The 22,490-nt window shown below is 37.2% G+C and overlaps 1 protein-coding gene across 2 annotated transcripts; it reads right to left on the bottom strand.

Moving 5' to 3' along the window:
* Positions 1 to 6,553: 6,553 nt before the first annotated feature.
* Positions 6,554 to 15,058, bottom strand: lgalslb (lectin, galactoside-binding-like b). 2 transcript variants are annotated; one of them, XM_046862137.1, is made up of 6 exons: positions 14,773 to 15,058; positions 14,237 to 14,320; positions 14,042 to 14,130; positions 12,913 to 13,102; positions 11,963 to 12,145; positions 6,554 to 6,931 (listed from the first exon to the last, which is right to left on the bottom strand). In XM_046862137.1, the coding sequence occupies exons 1-5, from the start codon at positions 14,803 to 14,805 to the stop codon at positions 12,002 to 12,004; spliced, it is 540 nt and encodes a 179-aa protein (XP_046718093.1). In that variant the 5' UTR covers positions 14,806 to 15,058; the 3' UTR covers positions 6,554 to 6,931; positions 11,963 to 12,001. The 2 variants fall into 2 exon arrangements, with proteins under 2 accessions (XP_046718093.1, XP_046718084.1); XM_046862128.1 differs by lacking the exon at positions 6,554 to 6,931 and having other exon boundaries at positions 10,142 to 12,145.
* Between the last annotated feature and the right edge of the window lie 7,432 nt (positions 15,059 to 22,490).

The following is a 22,490-nucleotide window of genomic DNA, read 5'->3' as shown; positions in this document are numbered from 1 at the left end:
GATCACTCTCTTGATGTCACCCAACTGGGGATGGGTTCCCCTTTTGAGTCTGGCTCCTCTCAAGGTTTCCTTTCATAACATCTATGGGAGTTTTTCCTTGCTACAGGAATAAATGCACACCAATCACCTTAACTGTTGATTTCTGTAAAGCTGCTTTGAGACACTGTCTGTTGTGAAAAGCGCTATAGAAATAAACTTGACTTGACTTAACATAGTAGGTCTCACCACAGTCCTATAAACTTTCCCTTTCGCTCTTGCAGATACCCTTCTATTACAAATCACTCCTGCCACTCTTCTCCACCCACTCCACCCAGCCTGCACTCTTTTCTTCACTTCTCTAACACACTCTCTATTACTTTGCACAGTTGACCCCAGGTACCTGAACTCATCCACCTTCACCACTTCTTTTCCCTGCAAGGGCACCCTTCCACTGCCCTCCCTCTCATTCACACACATGTACTCTGTCTTACTCCTGCTGACTTTCATTCCCCTTCTCTCCAGTGCGTACCTCCACCTCTCCAGGCTCTTCTCAACCTGCTCACTACTCTCACCACAAATCACAATATCATCCGCAAGCATAATAGTCCATGGAGACTCCTGTCTGACCTTATCCATCAACCTGTCCATCACCACTGCAAACAGGAAAGGGTTTAGAGCCGATCCTTGATGCATTCCCACCTCCACCTTAAACCATTCTGTCATTTCTACTGCACATTTCTCTGCTGTCACAATGCAATACATGCACCACACCACCCTCACATACAGGTGCATCTTAAATTTTTATATAATTTTATATTATCAGAATATCAAGTTGATTTAATGTAGTAATTCAATACAAAAAGTAAAACTCGTGTATTATATAGATTCACACAGACTGATATAGTTCACCATCTACCACATCATGTAACTCTTTTCCAGAATTTTTCCTTCTCCTCCATCTCACAACCTACTTGCGGAGCATGAACAGTGATGACATTTATCATCACCCCTTCAACTTCCAGTTTTAGGTTTATCAACCTATCAGAAACTCTTTTCACCTCCGCTACACTCTTACTTTTCTATTCCTTCAGTATCACACCTACACCATTATTTTTCCATTCACAAAATAGTAGAACAGTCTAAACCCACCTCCAATCCTTACTCTACTTTCACTTGGTCTCCTGAACACACTAAATATATATCGTTCTCCTCTCCATCATATCAGCGACCTCTCTCCCTTTACCAGTTATAGTACCAACATTTAAATTGCTCACTCTAACCTTCTCTCTCCTACACTTCTCTTTTTCCTGCTGTCACTGTAAATGTCTTCCCCCTCTCCTTCTCCTTCTTTGGCCAACAGTAGCCCAATTTTCACTGGAACCATGTTGGCTAACAATACTTGTGTTGGTTGGTGGTTACCCGGGCCTCGACCGATCCAGTATGGATTTCTGGTTTGTGATCTGCATATTTGATTTGGCACCTTTGACGCTTGATGCCTTCCTAATGCAACCCCTTCCCATTTATCCGGGCTTTGCTTGGGATTGGCACTAAGAGTACACTGGCTTGTGCAATCCTAAAGGCTGGGTTGATAATATAAACAATATTTTAATAATCTTCATAAAATATTTCTGTATTGAGGATGTTTGCAAAGTTTATTTAACAGTTAAAGTCACTGGTTATATATGTTTTATGAACCACAGGACTAGAATATATGGTAGATGTGTCTAGCAAACTGACCATTAGATTTTGAATGCAACATATTAAAAACCAACATTCATCACTGTCCAGACTCTATATACAGTTTCCACCTCCAGCTTTCCCTTGTAAACATTTTTGTCTATTTCTATGCGCTCATGAAGTCTGTTATTTTAGTTTGCTCTATATTTACACTTATGTACATATTTGATGTAAAAACCTGAACCTTTCCTAAATGCCAGCTTTGTGAAGTATATTTAGTAAGCGAGCCACGTGTGGTGTGCAAGACACTCAACCAACTTTTATGTTTCTGTAGAAAAAAAATATTAATAGAACCAACTAATTCGTTTTTTAAAGTCCCTTCTGGGTGAAAGTCTTACTCAAATATGAAATTATTCTGTCATCTTTAGGTGGACAGGTGGACAGTACCAGTATATACTGGTTGCCAAAAAAGTGAAAAGTTGGTTTAATACAGTCAAACAGACCCAAGGCCTTGAATGCTCTCTGTGATGGCCTAATGTTTGAGGTAGGGAAGTCCTTGGACATCTTTGAACAGGACATTAAGGTTGGTGCAGTAGTCATCACAGGCGGTGAAAGAGCTTTTGCAGCTATGCAACATGAGATTAGATGTTATACTATCTGATTGTTTTCATTCAACTGGAGCAGTCTTAGGTTATATATTGCATGTCAAAAGTCTGGAAACACATAGTCTTGTTGTTTTTGAGACATACAGATGAACCCAAATTGGACATGTTTGGCACTAACAGAAGAACGTGTGTAAGATGGAGAACATGAGTGAAGATGTTAGCAGACTGCTTCACACCCCCATTCAAACATGAAAGTAGAGGCTTTATGAGTTAAGGTTTTTTTAGAGGTTGGAAACTTATTCTGGGAGAAATGAATACCGAACCAACATTGCTTAAATTATACTAAACTGCTCTCAGATGGATTTAACCTTCAGATGTCAAGAGTGTGTAAGACTGTTACTGATGCTGAACAGAGGATTTTTAATTCAAAATAAATAAACATCTGTACATTTATATATTTGTTAGTCAAAGTAAATCTCAATACCTATAAATTAGCTAGCTTGTTGCATATAAGCAGTAGCAGTAGTTGTCTTTACAAAACAATATAAGTCTGTGTTTCCAAACTTTTGAAAGGCACTGTAAATATTCACAAATGAATGTTGTTTTTATTTATTTATAAACATGCTTACTGCAAAAAAAAAACCCTGGTTTTAATTACAAAATGTATATTTATAGTTTGCAATTTTCTAAACCTAGTGCTACTGTGTATATTCTTTTTTTGTTTGTTTTTTTTTTTTGCATTTTTTTTTTTCCCAAAATAGTTGGTACTCAGATTTTACATTAGTATGGTTTTGCAGTCTAAGTCTGTCTGTAACTTGTGATATACACATAATGTCACGCACGGATCAAGAGTTGAAAACTGGAATAAAGTCTATTAAGCTTTATTTGCCTTAGTACACAAAGCAGGAGCTTCCAGAGAAGCAAACACCAGAAAACAGGAAGGGTACAGAGCATAGGAAGTCCAAGGGGGGGCTTATAAAGGGGAGTATAGATTGGAGACAGGTGTGGGTGATTAGTAGGAAGGAGAGGCTGAGCAAGTATGCTTAGTGCAGGAGGGTGGTGTGGCTGGTGGTTCTCTGACACATAACTGAGGTTACGTATCATTTAGGAGAGTACTAGGAAACTTGCCTACTGTGATAGTAAAGCGATGCCAGATGCTGTGCTCATTGTCAGCTGGTGTAAGGGTCAGGTTGAGGCTTTATTATTTTTATTTTATATTTTTATAAAAAATAATTTCCTCTCTCTCTCTTCAGTTGTGGGTTTTTATTCATTTTTTAGTGGGCATTTTACATCCTTAAAAGCTAAAAGTAATTTGTGTTGGGGCTGTGTATGTTGGGGGACATCTCAGAAGCTTGATCAGGTTTATATTTGCTATTCATGTTCCCAATAAATAACAATGTGGCACCTCGTGGTGTACTGAAATTTACCAGTTGAAACGTGAAGGGACTGAATTCCCTGGTCAAGCAAAATAAAGTTCTTAATTATTTGAAATATTTGAATACTAGCATAGCCTTTATTCAGGAAATTCACTTTGGGCCTGCAGATCATCTAAGATTTAGAAAGGTTTGAGAAGGTCAGCTTTACCACTTTAGTTTCCAAAACAAAGTGGTATCCATGCTCATCCCTAAATCAGTTCCCTTTCAGGAACTCGAGCTGTATCAATGCTTTCGAAACACTTTTGCATTGTACACGCTCTAAATCACGTGTGTAATCTGTCCAATGGAAAGTGTAATGTCACAGGCGGAATGACGTCACAACCAGTAAGCTATAAAATGCACCTGGAGCCAGTAAATGTCAGAAAAAAAAAAGAATAAGCAAGCGATCGTTCCGGCTCAGAGAGTTGTGGAGGCTGTGGCAGTGGGGGGCACAGCTCAGAGGTTCCGGTCTGGCCAGTCTAGGCATGGCCAGTGCCTTCTTGTACTCCAGAACAGGTTACATCCCCAAGGTGCCCTCGGTTGTCCCACGACCTGTTAGGCTCCAGGCATTCCATCTTCCTTCCTTTTAGGCCCCAGACCAGGAGAAGCTGAACCGGCTATGTCCACAGGACGAGTACATGGAGGAAGTTGGAACAACTGCTTGTCTGCTATGGCCCTCCGAGGAGAGGCCACCCTGCGAACAAGCAGACACTGCAGGTAGATTGTCAAAGCTATTGCATCTTCCTAAGAGGCCTATGGTTGCCCCGCTCTGTTTGGGGTCAAAGCACACTTAACCCGGAGTGTGGCAATCTCTAAGGGTTGGTTGTTTGAAGTGTCCCTCTATCTGCAAGGATGCAGGCTGGTCCACCCCGCTGACCTTCACCAGGTTCTATAACCTTGACCTCAGTGACACCCCTGGCCTCTATGTCCTTCGACCTAGCTGTGCCCACACACACTAGGCAGGGACTGGTCAGTCTGGCGGTATTGGACACTCGTTCCTAAAGCGTTGTTGATGCAGCTCGAGTTCCAATAAGAGAACGTCTCTAGGTTCCATGTAACCCTAGTTCCCTGAGGGAACGAGACACTGCATCTCCTATATATATATATATATATATATATATATATATTTTTTTTTTTTTTTTTTTTTGGTAAAAATATATTTTAAATATACAGTTGTGTTCAAAATTATTCAACCCCCAATGCTGTAAATGGTTTTAGGGAATTTAGTGTACATTTGTAATTGTATTCAGAATGAAATCCTACAAGGACTTCTTAAAGAACCATATGCAACTAAAATGACATCAATTAGTTTTGTAATACAGTAGTAAATGTTTCTTTTGTGAATTCTTCATTGACATAATTATTCAACCCCTTAAAGACTACCACTCTGAAGAACAGAGGTTCAATGAAGTGTTTTCAATCAGGTATTGAAAACACCTGTGGATATCAGGGAGCAGCAATAAAGCCTAATAAGCACCAATTAGGCAGCTTTAAAATGACTGTGATACTCAGCTCCTTCTAGACATTTACTGGTGTGGTTACAAACATGGTGAGGTCAAGAGAATGGTCCAGGAAGACAAGAGAACAGGTGATTACTCTTCACAGGAAGGGCAATGGCTATAAGAAGATTGCAAAGATGTTAAACATACCAAGAGACACCATAGGAAGCATCATTCGCAAATTCAAGGCAAAGGGCACTGTTGAAACGCTACCTGTTTGTGGCAGAAAGAAGATGCTGACTTCGACTGCTGTGCGCTACCTGAAGCGTAGAGTGGAGAAAAGTCCCCGTGTGACTGCTGAGGAACTGAGAAAAGATTTGTCAGATGTGGGTACTGAAGTTTCTGCTCAGACAATACGGCGCACCCTGCGTAATGAAGGCCTCCATGCCAGAACTCCCAGGCGCACCCCCTTGCTTGTCCCCAAAGAATAAGAAGAGTCGACTGCAGTATGCCAAAAGTCATGTGGACAAACCACAGAAGTTTTGGGATAGTGTTCTGTGGACTGATGAAACAAAATTAGAACTGTTTGGGCCCATGGATCATATTTGAAATGTATTTAACGTAATAATAATAAAAAAACAATACAATGAAAAAAAGACAAAAAGTTTGTTGTTTTGAAAAACATTTCAAAATATATTTTTATCGTATGGGAACCTGCTGTCAAAATATATCAGATACATTTTTTTTCTACTTTTGTTCGCTTAAATCTGTTAATCAACCTCAGTTCTGACTACTAAATATTTGTTTTTAATCCAGGATTTCAAATAAAAAAAAAAATTGCACTTTTATAAGTGACGTCACAGAATGTGGGGAAAAACCACAAATAAAATTATTTAATTTTAATATAAAAATTGATTGTGGACCGGATTATAATTTTTTTTTTTTTTACCTTTTATCATGTCTTGGATGTGTCAAAGATTAGTTACAAAACTGAATTTGATGCATTGTTTGTTTGTTTTTTGCAGTATCAGGTTAAAAAATATTCTCCCACCTTTATAATTTGTGGCTGTTTTTTTCTTATTAAATCTAATTGTAACGATTTTTTTAATTGCACGGGAATGATAACATATAATAATACATGTTTAATGTTGTTGGTGCCCCCTGTTGGGAAAAAGTAAAATGGTTTTACTGTTGACAACTAGGTGGTGCTATTAGACCATGAAATAAGCCTATGTATGAAACGCTTGTGCTTCTTTATAGTTGTCAGTTGAAATTAACTTAAAATCTTTCAATGATACATATAAATATACATATATACTTTTTTTTTCTGTAAAAATCTACTCCACATCAGATTTATGAACATAATTTATTTAAAGCACAACAACAAAAAAAAGATCAATGGTGCAAGAGGATGGAGTGGAAGAATGGGAAACTAAAGTAGATTTAAAAACATTTATTTTGTGCGTGTGTGTGTGTGTGTGTGTGTGTGTGTGCATTCAGTTTAACCAGCACACCTTGTGGCATATTACTTGTTAATCTTTAAACGTGTGTCCACCACAAGCGATGTAAGTGCTGATGGTTCTGTTTTTTTGCACAACTTACAAATGCCCCTCTGAACTCCTGAGAGGCTGGTGTCTGCTGATGTCTAAAGGTGTATCTACAGAGGAGTGCAGCTGTCTCACCAAGGCATCAGCAACTGGTGCACGAGGGAAGTGCTGTCTCTTTAAAATTGCTGCAGACACATTTAATTGCCCAGCTCCTCTAAAAAAAAGCCTCCTCCTGTAATGCTTTATGTGGTTCTAGGAGGTATCCACAGCTGTAAAAAAAAAAAAAAAAAAAAGACATTTGCATTATAAGCAGATAAGTCTGTCATGTTAAAAAATAATATCTGTGACCATCAATTGGTCCTCCTTCTACAGCTGTTATCTTCTCAAAACATCTCAATTGGCCAGGTTAACTGGGTTTGTTAAAGAATAAAAAAATTATATGATAAATACCTTTCTATTATTAAATTCTGATAAGAAAGAGATTTTGCTAATTGGCCCAAAAACCAGTACACAGAAGCTTCAGCATTTCAACTTGCATAGAAGGATGTTCTGTAAAAATCTGGGAGTTATTTTAGACAGCAACTTGTCTTTTAAAATCATATCACCTTAGAAATATTGCCATGCTAAGAAACATGTTGTCTATATCTGATGCAGAGAAGCTCATGCATGCATTCATGACCTCCAGACTGGACTATTGTAAAGCATTACTAGGTGGTTGTCCTGCATCATTAATAAACAAGCTACAGTTAGTTCAGAATGCAGCAGCCAGAGTTCTCACAAGGTCAAGAAAATATGACCATATAACCCCAATCTGATCATCCCTACACTGGCTACCTTTTAAGTTTCAAATCGACTACAAACTATTGCTACTTACCTACAAAGCCCTAAATGGTTTAGCTCCCATGTATTTATCCAGTCTTCTAAAACGCTATAATCCATCATGGTCTTTGAGATCTCAAATCACTCCACTAAAGGTGGTAGAGCATTCTCATATTTAGCTCCTGAACTTTGGAATAGTCTTCCTGACAGTGTTCAGGGTTTAGACACACTCTCACAGTTTAAGCACAGATTAAAGATGTATCTTTTTAGCAAGGCCTACACATAACACATATTACACATCATAACCTTGTACTCCAGTACATCTGATCAAACACACATTATCAACTTATGCTTGTTAATATTATGAACAGCAGCTACGCTAATTCCTCTCCACTGCTTCTCTACCCAATCCGAGGCATCCCAAGGTTGTGGCAGCTTCAAATGTGTCTCAACTCATGGAGATAATGGACCTTCAAATCACCCTGAACCATCTAGCGACGTACCAGTTCCATTTGGAGTTTGGACATTGGACATCTTTCAATGTTTAAAGGCTCTGGCATGGAGTAGTTGGTGTTGGATCTATGATGATATAAGGTGTTGAAATGAAGGTACAAAATTGTTCTCATATCAAGGGTAATATATGGTTATTATAATTATTGGTTCTTCCTAACCCCAAATAACTGGAAGAAATCTAAAATGCAAGCCAAACCAAAGCTCAGGTCTTAGGAGGGTAAACAGAAATATGATTAAATAGTTGTTATTAATAATTTCCATGTTAAAACATGAAGCAACATTTAAAAGTACTTATAAACAATAATTCTTATAAAGGTAAGCTATAAAAAATACTAAATATAAAAATAAAGTAGGTATTGTGTTATTTTATTATGAAAACGAAATACATAAGGCAGTTCTTAATAAGCGTTTTGTAGGCAATTATGATAAATACATTTACATCGCCATTATTGGTATCGACGTAATTTGCCGTTTGCTTTCCACTGCCATGTGAGATGCCATAAATCCCGCCAAACTACTGTTTCACGCTTGATTGGCTACTAACTGTTAGGCATAGCAACAAGACAATGATTGGCCGAAGTTGTTGCAGCTTTTCTGAAACTTCTTAAGAACGGATAAGGGGAAGGAGACGACGACTCAAGTTCGGTCAGTTGCAATTTTAGTCTTTTTGTAACCACAGAATCTGGTGGACCATCAGACCAAAAATGTCGCTAAAGCCATTAACCTGTTACCAGACACAACATTTTGGGTCTCTCAGCTGACCTACCCTTATTAAAATCTTAGCAGTTCCTGACAACACTATACTACATACACAATTGAGGTATCTTTGGGCTTTATCATTCATCATCCAGAGTTGATAATGCTCAAAAAGATAAGTTACAGACACTGAAGTATCAGTCCTGGAGCAATACAGAAAAGTACTGAGTTGAAAGCCACGTGTCTCACGCGTGTATATTTAAAATGTAATGAAGATATCATGAAAATGTATATTCCTACAGTCTATATTCCTACCCATGTCTGGTAGACCAGGGGTCGACAACCTTAAACACTCAAGTGAGCCATTTGGACCAGATTTCCACAGAAAAGAAAACACTGGTAGCCACAAAACCCTTTTGACATCTAAAATGACACTGTGTATGTATATATTATATATATATATATATATATATATATATATATATATATATAGGTTTTTTTACCATTATGCTATGCATAGAAAAGCTATAGTGTGTTGCAATTATAAAATCAATGAACTGCTACAGAAAAAACAAAATGTTATTTCTGCATGCAACAAAAATATAAAAAAAAAAAAAAAAGTAAAATAAAATAAAATACTCAATGTCTATTTGAGTCTTCCTCGTATTTATGAATTAAAAAGCCAAACTTAAATTATCCACCTGCAGCAAACCAAAAATGCTGTCATCCTTTTATGGTGTGTACTGAAGCGTGCAGTCAGATGTCAACCTGAATTTAAAAAGGACTGTATTTGCAAAATAATAGGCAATTAAAATATTTATTTTACGTGGTTAATGAAATTTTTAGGACTGCGTATTAGGGCCACCATGGAATAAAATAAAATAAAATAAAATACTCAATGTCTATTTGAGTCTTCCTCGTATTTATGAATTAAAAAGCCAAACTTAAATTATCCATCTGTAGACCCTAGAGACTAATCAGGATCATAAGGAGCCTTTAGTATTAGATTCAGTTTTGATGAATGGGGAAAGGTCAGTTACAGTAAAAGCATGAATACATGTCAGGTCAGCTTGCTCCCTCCCCTTTGCTCTAAGCGTTGTACAAGCAGCAAAATAAACAGGACCAGATGGATACTCACAACATAAATAACAATTGCAGCCACAATACATTTTAGGCGCATGGTGTTGGATACTGTCTTGATTTAAAAAATATTTGTTGTTCCACATATGTTTTAGATGTATTTTATCTTTAATAGAATCCCCTGCATTGGACTCATAACCAAATAAAAATGTTATCAAATTTGCTACCATGATTTAATTATGAAATGTATGAAATAATTCTCTAAGACACCACACTTTAAGCATCTTAAAATTCATCTGTACTGTCAGTGGAAACAATAAATATGCCTGAGTAACCAGACCCCAGTACATAAAGACACTCCGGGAAACAAGTTAAAACAACAGAAAACATTATTATTCTGTTATAGAGGCAGTTTCCAAATCAAAGAGACAACATGTCAATCTTTATATCAGAATCTGCTTCTGGAAGAACGATATTTAAATGGCTATTAAATGGAAATTCAAAAGTGTAGGCTAAACAATATCTATATTTTTATATTGCTAAACGACTGGTAGCTCTGCAAAATATTGTTTTAACGGTGTCTAAAACAAAGTCAGAGTAACAATTAAGCAAATGCTACATTTGTTTTTAAAACAGCATCTTTGATTTAATATGTAGTCTTAAGCACCTGCAGGGCAAAACCTGCGAATGAACCAAAAAATACTATGTTCCAAGTGGATATAATCAATATAAGTGGCGTTGGATAATGGCCAAATCATGTAACATATCATTTGAGAGCTCAGAGGCCGATGCATTTTCTGTTCTCTCCTGTTGAAATTCATATAGTTTGGGGTGGCAATCAGTTTTAAGAATGTTAAGTAAGACCTTTATAATTTCATCTTTTACTCAAGTCATGTGGGTATTTCACATTCCTGTAGCCATTTAAATAACGACAATACAAAGCCTAGTTAAAGAGAATTCCAATTCCAGTGCAGAAAGAATTTATACTCACACAGACCTGGAAAGAGACATGAATACTGTCCTTTTGCACATCTGCATTGCAAGACATGAAACTCATAGAGTGCTCAGGATTATATAAAATATATAATTAATGAGTCCCAAATGTTGCTAATAATAACCACCATAATTTTCTTGTGCAGGTGATAAGGAAACAGTTCTGTGAGCATATGATCTTCCATATAGGGGAAAACCAACATTGTACAAAAAAATTTAGGAAGAGACAAGAAATCACAAAGACATCTTAAATACAGAGAAATATAGAGACAATAGAGAAGACCATTATTTGGCCATACAGTCCAGAAATTAGCTTTGTAAGGAATAACAGGAGGGTTTTGAACAACATATTTTAGTCAAAATAAATTATAACTGAGCCTTCTTTATCCTCTTCTTTCTCTCTATTAGCAAATTTATCAGCATGGATCATGTTACATTCCAAGGAAAATGTATTCAACTACAATCATTATTATCATTATCACTAAGCTCCATAAAAGAGGTTGTAAACATCGGATGAATGGGTTTTTAAAGATAAATGTGCAATATTCTACAAATGGATAAAAAAAAAAAAAACATAAAGGGATATCTGACCAAAAATCCTGTAGTAGGATTTTTGTTTAGGAGGGCATAGGTTGCTCATTAAGATTGGCAATGGCTTTTTGTAAACCAATAACTTCTGCTATCATTTCCAATCATTGTAATAAAACATGTAACTATTCCACAATGTACTACATTCTACATTAAGTCAGTGCAAGATATTTATCTCATAAAAAGGAATAGTAGCAATAAAAAGCAGTTATTAATATTCTCATTCATAAAAGCATCTATAATCATTGTTGCCTGTTATTAAAACCAAAATTACTGAGTTATGTAATACATTAAATTCTTAGCATTTGAAAGCCTTCCAACACCATTGGAACAAGCAATACCTTATAGAGCATTAACACATAAGGTCCCTTAATCAGTCAGCACCATTAGGCTTATTTAGTTTTATACACCTAAAGAGACACATAGCTGATACTGCAAAGATTCACAAGTTACATCTCAACAAATAATAGTGTGCAGCTACAAAATGGAATATGGGCAAAAAACAAAACAAAAGAACAGACTGAAGGAATGTAGGTAGTCATGATGTGTTTGATGGAGCAGTACCTCTCAGACCTTTAAAAATATTACCAGACAAAAGTGGGTTTGGTCACCTGTCACAAGTCCTTTCTGGAACATGCTGGTGTGCTGGATTAACCTAGCTTGGTGATGTGCAGGCTTCCATCTATCCTGATCATATCAATAGCCAGCAATGACTTCACTTTGTGATAAAAGTCAAACAGCTGGTGTCCATCAACAAAGATCCTAAAGCGCTGGTGTTCACAATGGATCTCAATCTGCATGGATAGGATTAGAAATCAGAAAGAGAGAAAGAGTGGATGTACAGGAGAAGTTGAAAGCAAAAGTCACTGAATAGCACACTGTATGTTTAGTATGCTGGAAGGAAGTATATGTTCAGTTTTGCATACTTATCTCAGCTTTGTACTGGATCACTGATTGATCTGGAAGTAGAGTGACCCATTTCCTCCAGTCCCTTTTACAAACCTCATTATCAAATCTTTCTTTGCATCCATCTGTTTTACAGCTTACTGCCATGCACAGTAACACAAACTACATTTTTGACTTTTTTAGCTTCTGAAGCCATTGGTAGTAGATGGTAAAACTTAACAGAATTAAGGCTAAATTTACATTCCTGGCCACAACTTTAACATTAAATTGATTAATCTTTTCTGGCTTTTAGAATATGTGACAGATAAAATTGCTTAGTTTTGGAAAGTGGCAATGCTGTGATGCAAAGTTTAATAGATTGTTTTTTGGCCACACAAAGCTAATTGCTGAGACACTGTTATGATAGTAAACATAAAAGTTTTAGTTTCAACTGATTTTTGATATTAACTTGATGTCTGTTATTTATTTATATTTATTTTATTAATATATGTGCAATGTCAAACATTGCACATAATATAGACTACTAGCTCCTTAAACCAAACATACAGACATCTGAGACACTCAACTGCTAATAATGATTTTTACTTTAATATATTTCCCCATTTTAATATATGACTTGTAATGCCTATAGACACACAACTGTTTGAAGACTTACCCTAAACGGCTGATCCTGGATGAAAGGGAAATATGGAATGGTTGCCTCCTCTTCACTCCAATTCCCAGAAACCCTTGCATTCCTCAGGAACTGCCTTTCAGCAAATCGGGCACTAAGTTTCAGGGCTACATCAGGGACCTCCTCCTCACCTTTTTTTTTGTTGCAGCTACAGGTAAGACTGACGTCAAAACTGAACATAAAAACAACCATTTAATATGGAGAAATTGGAACAATTGTCTATAGAATGAAGCAATTCAAAAAATATATATTTGCACAGGGTGACTTTCACTGACACACCCTCAAGGTCTAACGCCTATAAAACTGCTAACTGCTGCTCTCTCTATCAGAGTAAGTAAATACTCATTGGCATGCTTACAGACATGCCAATAATCCACAATGTCTCGAACATGCCCATGCACAGGCACCACAATTCAAACTAAATATGACATTGATATTTCATATTATAATATGTTAAAACACTTTTTGGATGGATAATGCCCAATCTACTATTATTTAAACAACAATCTATCAAATCAAAATACCATCTGTAATAATTCTGAATTCGGAAAATAGATGCATAATAAAACTGTAGGCTGTAATTCAGTATCAGTATGTGCAAAGGCCAATGTTGCCATGAGGAGAAATTATATTCAAGGCGTCCCAAGTCTCCATATATAGGGGAAAATTGATATTTCTTTAAAAAAATTATTTTATTTTTTTGCTGGATAGCCTTTAAGAATGCCTTTTACATGAATGTGTTTCACAAACTGAACTCACAAACGATGGCATGAGCTGTGAGATGTATTAACACAAGTTCATGAGTGGGAGACAACTGACTCCATGAGTGTTTACAAAAAATCTATTTATTAGTGGTTGTTATTATTATTATTGTATGAAGACTTGCGTGTATGCCTAATTGACAAATGAACTGGAAAATCATAAATTGTGGCCCTAATAATGTTGACCAAAAGCAATCCAACCAGCTGCAAGGTGTGAATAAACCGAAGATTTCACTCATGGCAAGGCTTTAGAGACAAGACTCTTTCTGAACAAGAAGGCTAAATCTATTTTTATCATACACATTTTTACAAGCAAATAGAGAGTATAAAGATCATATCATCATCACTACCTGTCTGGCTCTGCATCCACGATGCCCATGATTATGATTTTCTTACCAGGCCTCATCCCTCCTCTGATCCGGCCTTTGAACGGCACTGTCTGTGAGATTAAAATAAAAGGGGATTAGTTAAAGGCCGGTGTAGGCATGAGCAGTAGCCTATTACATGGCTTTTATCTTTTACTAAGATATATGAATCTACTCCACCAGGATTCGTGAGATATCCTCTTTGTCAGGGGAGATCAAGCCGGCGTCTCCTAACGAATTGTTAAGATGATCATCTTCGGTTGTCTTCCGTTTTATCAAGGTAGAAAAGAGAACAGGTTTTGTTTTAAGAAAAATACCTGCAAAAATTATATGCGCTTCAATTTATACTAAGTTTATGTTAATAAGAACAATGCAAAAATGCACACACTTTACATATTTAGATCACATATCCTAGCATTAATAAACATGGCTATAGACGTAATTGCAATATCAGTATCTGGTGCATATCTTGTCTGCTGCGGCGCTGAGGAATTTAATGCACATCGCCCTAAATAATCAATTAGCCGTCTATTAAAAATCCCAGGTACTGTAATGAACCCTACACTTACACTGTATGTGGTATAAAGGGCGGTTAGTGTTAACCGGGTTCCCAGCTTGTAATCATGCTGTATACAGTATGAGACAATCGTGTAATGGTCATGCATTTCCAGTGTAAAGCAACGCGGTAAGGTTTTAATAGGCGTCGGTATACTCACTAACGCGTCCTTTTCCGTGCTCGGCTCCGCCATCTTGTGCAGAAGACCATAGGATGCTTATAATAGTGCAGGAATCTGACAGGGGCGCGCGCCTTGCCCTCGGCTAAGTCTTATAGAAGCCACACGTTCAGCGGAGCGCCGACTCATCTGCTGTGAGACGCATAACGAGAGACAAGACACAAAAGCTCCAGTCTCAGTCCACACACCGCTGTGGGAAATTATGCTGACGTGTGTGAGAGCTGGGAAGGAGCTTAATCCAATGTCTACATCCAATCTTGGCTACGTCCCAAATCACATAGTCCTGCAACACACTGTACTAAATAGGAGGTGCGGCTTTTTATCAAAATAGCAGGCAGGACCACTACTGAGTAAATCCCTGTTTAGTTTAATGTATGGGAATAATCTGTAAATGATTCCCAGTTGTCTGTGCAATTTCCCAAAGAGGCTCTTCCAGTTCATGAAGTAGTCAAGAACATTTTACTGATTTAAATTAACTTGATTTAAAATTACTTAATGAAGTGTTACAAAACAATCCCCAACCAGGCTACTGTTTGTTTGTTTTAAACCTGTCATGAATATACTCTTAATCAAAACGTAATCAATGAAATCTAGTTAAATACATTTACAGAAGAGAGAAAGAAAGAGGAGAGAATTCAAGGACTCACATTTACATCTTATATAGTCTAATCCCATGCATGTGCCTTGCTATAAGATTTGTGTATCATGACCTTTTCATTGCAGTAGTGCAAACAACAACCGTAGATGATCATATTTATCCCTATAAATAAACTCCTAGCTTTTTTGCCTCACAGTCCATGGTTTGATCCAGAGGATGGCTGTCTATGTGGAGTTTTGCTTGTTCTTATGTTCATGTGGAGTTACTCTTGAGTGCGCCAGTTTCCTCCAACTGCCTAAAAATATGCAGAAAGCAGAAAAATTGTGCCTGGGTGTGAATGAGTGTGTATGTGTATGTGTAACTGGATCCTGGACTTCCTGCCTGGGAGTCCTCAGTCAGTCCGGTTTGAAACAGCATCTCCAGCACCACCACACTGAGCACCGGGGCACCTCAGGGCTGTGTGCTCAGTCCACTGCTGTTCACTCTGCTGACTTCCAACTGTGTAGCAATGCACAGCTCGAATCACATCATCAAATTTGCAGATGACACGACCATGGTGGGTCTCATCAGCAAGAACGATGAGTCAGCATACAGAGAGGAGGTGCAACGGTTAACAGTCTGTTGTGGAGCGAACAACCTGTCTCTGAACGTTGACAAAACGAAAGAGATGGTTGTTGACTTTAGGAGAGCACAGAATGACCGTTCTCCAATGATCATCGATGGATCCTCCGTGAAGATCATCAAGAGCACCAAATTCCTTGGTGTTCATCTGGCAAACTTCACTTGGTCACTCAAAACCAGCTCCATCACCAAGAAAGCCCAGCAGAGTCTCCTCTTTCTGAGAAGGCTCAGGAAAGCCCATCTCCCTCCCCCCATCCTGACCACGTTCTACAGAGGGACCATTGAGAGCATCTTGAGCAGCTGCATCACTGCCTGGTTTGGGAACTGCACTGTCTCGGATCGCAAGACCCTACAGATGATAGTGAGGACAGCTGAGAAGATCAGAGTATCTCTCCTCGATCACAGACATTAAACCACCCACTGATCTGTACAACATCCTCAACAGACAATTGTACTCACTTCACACATCCATGTCTTCAGCACCACTCATATTATATCACCTCATTACTACAAACTGTTTACACGCTGTTTTTGACAATCTTTTTGACTGCTGCTATTGCTTTTTTGCACAAACCCTTTTGTTTACATTTTGTTAAATTACAAGGTACACTCCTGTACTCAGTTCTCAGTTCTCTCTTACACACTGCACTGTGAACTATATAGAGTAGGTTTACTGGTGGCGGTATTTTGTGTTTTGTTTATTTACACTTTTTTTATACTGTCTTGTGTTGTCTTGCACTGTCTGTCTTGCACTGTTTGCAGCAATTTGCACACAATGCACTTTATGTGGCGAGGACACTTACTAGTCCTCAGCTCTGTGCTTTCTGTTATTTAGCTTTATGTTGTTTTATGTAGCACCAGGGTTCTGGAGGAACGTTGTTTCATTTCACTGTGTACTGCGTCAGCTATATATGGTTGAAATGACAATAAAAGCTTCTTGACTTGACTTGACTTGATGTGCATGGTGCTTGGAAATTGACGGCTGTCCCATCAGTGGTAAATTCTCCTGACTTCAGTCTGTTTTGCTCAAATGGATTCCAGACCTGCCTAACCTCTATGCAAGATGAAATGCTTACTGAAGATAAATGAATCATTAAATAAGTGAATAATGTCTTACACAAGGGGCTGCATTTGCAGTTGCTGCAGATCACTGTAAGGAGAAAAGTGTATAAAATCTTACATATGTGTATTCAAGAATATTCGTGTGAAAGAATTGACAACAAACAGATTAAAACTAGTTCAACATGTAATAACAGCTCTCAAATTTAGTTTGCACTTGCAGATTAGTCCAAAGCCTTGCTAAACTTTAAGGTGTTTAAGACTAGAGATTAGTATAGATTAAAATCAGTACACAACATTTTGTGATATAGTCATGCAATGTAATCTATTGATTTGTGTTCATAGACACGAATTTTATGTTTTCGTGTCAGTTAGGACGACTTTCTTTGTAATGTATTTTCAATAGGAAGCATGTATTTGTGCCAAAGTTTTCTTTCTGTCAGTGGATACCACAGACGCTGTATTGTTTTTTAAGATACTCGCTATTATAAACCATCGTCAGTGGTTCCTTCCAGTCGAAATACAGTAATTATATTCTCCTAGTTAATTAAGGAGACTGCGTTAATTAGAGATAAATACATTTATTACAGTATAACCCTAACACTAACCATAACCGTATACTTTCTGCCTTATTCTCTGATAAAAATGGAGGAAAAAGATTTCCTTTGGCATTTCTGTCAGCATTACTCATGATCCTTTGCCTCCGTTGCTATGGAGACGGAGCCAGACGGAGGCAGTCGTGCTAAGTGACACGGAAAAAGAGAAAAATTCGTGTTCATGAACACGAATCAATAGATTAAAGTTCGTGACTATATCACGAAATGCCGTGTGACCGTGTTGCTCAATCAGATCAATACACCAGACAGATTATTACAAAGTCCAAATAAATGCACAGTATCCTGGCATTGTAAAACTGGGGCCAAAGTAAATTAGAATAAAGTTAAGTAAAGTAAAGTATAATTAGCGAAATAGAAATTACTGGCTGCTTATTGCATTACAGATGAGTTCAAGACAGAATACAGGATTTCTTCTTCCATGTTGTAAAAACACACAAATTTGCTATTAATTAGGCTTCTCCCAGAGAGAACATACATAATAAATTAAAACTGAGAGCATATTATGCTGTTATATACAGACAGATGATTATTAGTATTTGATGAATTTGTGTATATATTTAATATGTATACAGGAATTTGTGTGTATGTAATATAGTATGTTTAATTTTCGGAACCATTTTTTATATATTATTTTAAAATATTATAATTTGAATATAATTACAAGAATTACGTGTTTGCTAATTAATACGTTGCCTGTTTTATTATACAGTATACAATGGATATTCATTCAATGTAACTTGAGACGTCAGGGTTGGCACCCGAAAATAAATTGTTGTAAGTAAATATTTCAGACAGTAGGGGGCAGTCTTGTGTAACAAACGATCGATCTAATTAGTTAGGCCATCTTTCGATCATTAGATCATTAGTAATATAATCATTTGACCACATAAACGCAATGCTTAAAGTCATATTAGCTTTTAATCCTCTTTGGAAAATTGTATTAATGATTCCTCTTATTAGGTTATATTTTATTTTGTATATTAGTTTTTCTGCCATATTCATGTAGTTCAAATAAAGATCACTATCCTACTGATACTATTAAATTTAACTTACCTGGGTTCATAAATACATCCATAAATTCTATAAGAACTGGGTGAATTCTTGGTGTTTCTCAAATGAAGGTGTAAAGTACTTCACATTCTGACCCTGTCCGTTCATAAGCGTATTTGAGCATGCAAATTTAATAAGTGTTTATTTAGAGCAGGGTGACTGTAATTAGGTTAATGCTGCAATAGCATAGTGCTCCTCTCCTACTGCTCCATTCTTCTCACTTTCTCATGCGGAAAGGCCTACAGAAGAGCTTCACACTGGATACAGCAACCCAACTGGGTGCACCTGGGCCTGCTGAACACCTCATTCTCTCTATACACCTCTTTCTCCTGCTTGCAGCATCCAGCCTTTTAACTGACACCAACCATCAACAGTGAGCATAGTTCTGGTAAAAACTAAAAAACATAAAAAAAACAGTGTTTTGTGTTTCCCAAAATAATAAAATAATAAAAATCTGTGTTTTAATACATGTAAAATTATACAGAATTTTTCAGGGTATATAAAACCGAGGAATGTATGCCATCTGATCTGATACTGTGTAATGCAGAATGAAATAAACTCTCAGATCTCATGTTTTGTCATTAAATTCACAATATTAAAGCATATGTTTTAAATACTTCTAATACACTACTCTGTTTCTCTATTTCTATCTGTCCCCTTGTTTGTCTATTTTTTAATGTCACACTCCCACACACTTCCTCACACCCACTGCTTCCATGCTGCAGCTGTGTGTGGTCTGCCTTTTGCTTCCTGTTCTGCCTCTTCACTCCCTTCAACATTTGTACACTGGAAATCACATGAACCTGTTCACACACACATGCAATCACATGCATTTACTCACATACTGTAACCTGAATGTGAATGCAAAAAATAAACAATTATATAGGATCATCTGATAGCGATTGTTCTCTCTTTTAAAATTTATTTTTATATAGAATAAAAGTGCTAACTTAATGGTATCAGTACTTTATTAGTGTGAATAAAGGAACTGGCATTAACACCTATCTGTTAATACTTATAAGCAAATGCGACTTTTCAATATGGTATTCATGAAATTACGTAAGATATATGTCACTGAAGTCATTACTGACACATTAGACCAGTGCAATAATATATAGATTCATTTTCATAGCCTCAAGGCAAATTGTTTATATTTACCCTCATCTCAGCTGGTTGCTGCTATCTCCATTCTGTTCTTCATTATCATTAACTTCTGAGAACTTTGGCACTCATATGCACAGAAATGAAAGGAAAAGTGGATATTATTTGTTAGGGGCATTTATTGCAGGATTAGTTCTAGTTAGTTTCTCCTAACTGAGAGCAGGGTTATTGAAAATCAATAGGAAGATATTCTGACTGCTCCCCTTTATTTGATGATCACATATTTCTATTCTGATGAGAGTGTCCTTTTTTTTTAAAATAATTTTGCCGCATCCACAGGGTATGAGGTCTCAGCTTAAACAAGTATACAAGTGGTGAAAATCATCTGCTATATCCTTCACAGCAACTGATTTTTGCTGACATATTAAACGGTATCTCCACCACAAATCATCAAAAACAACCAAGTGAATATTTTTTTGGAATAATGGTGTTTATCTCTAGTATAGTTCTGTAGAACTCGCAATTTTCGTGCTTTCATTCTAGAGAAAGGGTTAAGCCTGCTGTTTTTAAATATAAAGCTATGTTGTTTACATTTTATTTATTTTTCTACTGTGATGACAGATGACCTTGGTAATATATCTGATTTGATGTGAGCAAATTGTTATTTATCTAGGCAGTAGACATGGAGTGACAAAACAGATTCCTGAACATACTTTGTTCTCCACATTCTTGAAGCTTTACCATTTCCCTGCAGGCATTTATTTCACAGGTGGGCATGTGCACATTCGGAATATGCTTCATTTTGCAGGTATTTGTACGTTTTGTTCCTAATGCACAGAAATTGACAACAATGCAGTGATGTATCAATACTTAAGAATTTTCCTTACAGGGTGGAGTGTAGAGAGATGTGAGGGCCTCCACACAATGCAATCTACATTCCAGCCAGTGGGGGCAATGATGTGCTGACATAGGTATTATATAAACACGCGCGTGTGTGTGTGTGTGTGTGTGTGTGTGTGTGTGTGTGTGTGTGTGTGTGTGTGCGTGCGCGTGCGTGTGCTGAGCTGGGCTTGTGGTTGGCGGAGAACAGGCGTGGCTTCATTCCCTCCTCAGGCCGAGCGGAACAGGATCATTCAGATAGCCGCACAAAGCCAACCTGACAGGGAGAGGTAGAGTGAGGGAGGGAAGGAGGGAAGGAGAGCAGAGCAGAGCAGAGTGCAAGCCTACTGCAGTGCCCCCCGCCAGCAACCACCCCTCACCACCACCACCCCTCTACTTTCACAGAAACAAGAAAGGCTGTAGATGCCCTCTGTGAGCTGAGTAGAATCCAATTATAAATGCAGCTGCTTAGGCAGTTTGTCTCTGCATCTATGACTGCTGGTTCTAATGCTGACTTATCCTGTCACATATTTTATATTTATGGAATAATCAACTAACAATTTCACTGCTTAAAAATGATAAGTTCCCTATTTATAATGTGCTGCAGACAAGACTACTGGTGAAGAAGAAAAGAAGAAGAGATACAGACATTTATTACAGTATAACCCTCACACTAACCATAACCGTATACTTTCTGCCTTATTCTCTGATAAAAATGGAGGAAAAAGATTTCCTTCGGCATTTCTGTTAGCATTACTCATGATGCTGAGTTTCCAAGAGAGGGGGAAAGATTGAAAGAAGAAGAGAGAGAGAGAGAGGCGATTTGTGAGGTATAGATTTAACCATCAGCCTTAAATACAGGTGTATAAGCTCAGCCATTTTGAACCTGAAACAGAAATCAAGGTTTTGCCAGAAATATATCAGTAACTTGAGCTCAGACCATGCCTATATGTCTGTGTTATAAAAGAGGGCAGAACAATACTTGTCTGACCATATGGTAGGAAATTGTACTCTCCAATTTAAAAATGTATTTACTACAGCGCTCTTCTAACATTCAGATTTAGATCGAGAATCTCCCCTGCCTGCCTTTCCAATGGCCTTGAACTCTGTTGAAACCAGAGTTTTGACATCTTTAAAGACATAGTGTCTGACAGGGGGCCTTACTCACTGGACAAAAAAATAGTCCAGTTATCAATTGACAATTTTTGCTAGGCTAATCTACAATCTGAAGGAACAAACCAAGAAATAGAAATATGCCATGGAAGTTTTTAAATTGATGTTAATAAACTTTGGTTGCTCTAACAATATTGCACATCACCCAGTTTTATGTCTAATATACTTATCAAAATGGAAATTAAATATCAGAAAGACAAAAACTAAAATAAACTTATTGATGCTAAACTGTCAAACCATACTCATACTCATACACAGGATGGCATAGAGAAAATACATTCATATTTGACATACTCTCACTAAACACATTTCTAGGAACACTATACTGCAACTGCATAGTATAACTTGCTCCCAATACAGCCTCAGATCTTTTTGGCATGGATTCCCCTAGATGTTGAAACCATTTTTTAAGATTTTCTGGTCCCTGTTGACAAAATTGTTTCATTCAGTCTCTGTAGATATTTTTCCATGATGTTTGCATCTGCAGAACTAATGCTCATTTAATGTTTTTTGTTTGGTGCACCATTGCAAATAGTAAAAATCACGGAGCTCACATTTCCAACCATTCTTTGATTCATGTCAGAATTACGTGAATCTGTTCT

The sequence above is a fragment of the Silurus meridionalis genome, chromosome 2, assembly GCF_014805685.1.
Source record: "Silurus meridionalis isolate SWU-2019-XX chromosome 2, ASM1480568v1, whole genome shotgun sequence".
Taxonomy (NCBI): Eukaryota; Metazoa; Chordata; class Actinopteri; order Siluriformes; family Siluridae; genus Silurus; species Silurus meridionalis.
This window is presented reverse-complemented; position numbering and strand designations above follow the sequence as displayed.

Excerpts from the sequence above, each read along its gene's own strand:
- lgalslb (XM_046862137.1), bottom strand. The coding sequence starts at position 14,805 with ATGGCGGAGCCGAGCACGGAAAAGGACGCGTTA. Across the intron at positions 14,321-14,772 it reads GCACGGAAAAGGACGCGTTA|ACAACCGAAGATGATCATCT; the intron begins GTGAGTATACCG and ends ATAAAACGGAAG. Across the intron at positions 14,131-14,236 it reads AGGATATCTCACGAATCCTG|ACAGTGCCGTTCAAAGGCCG; the intron begins GTGGAGTAGATT and ends TTAATCTCACAG.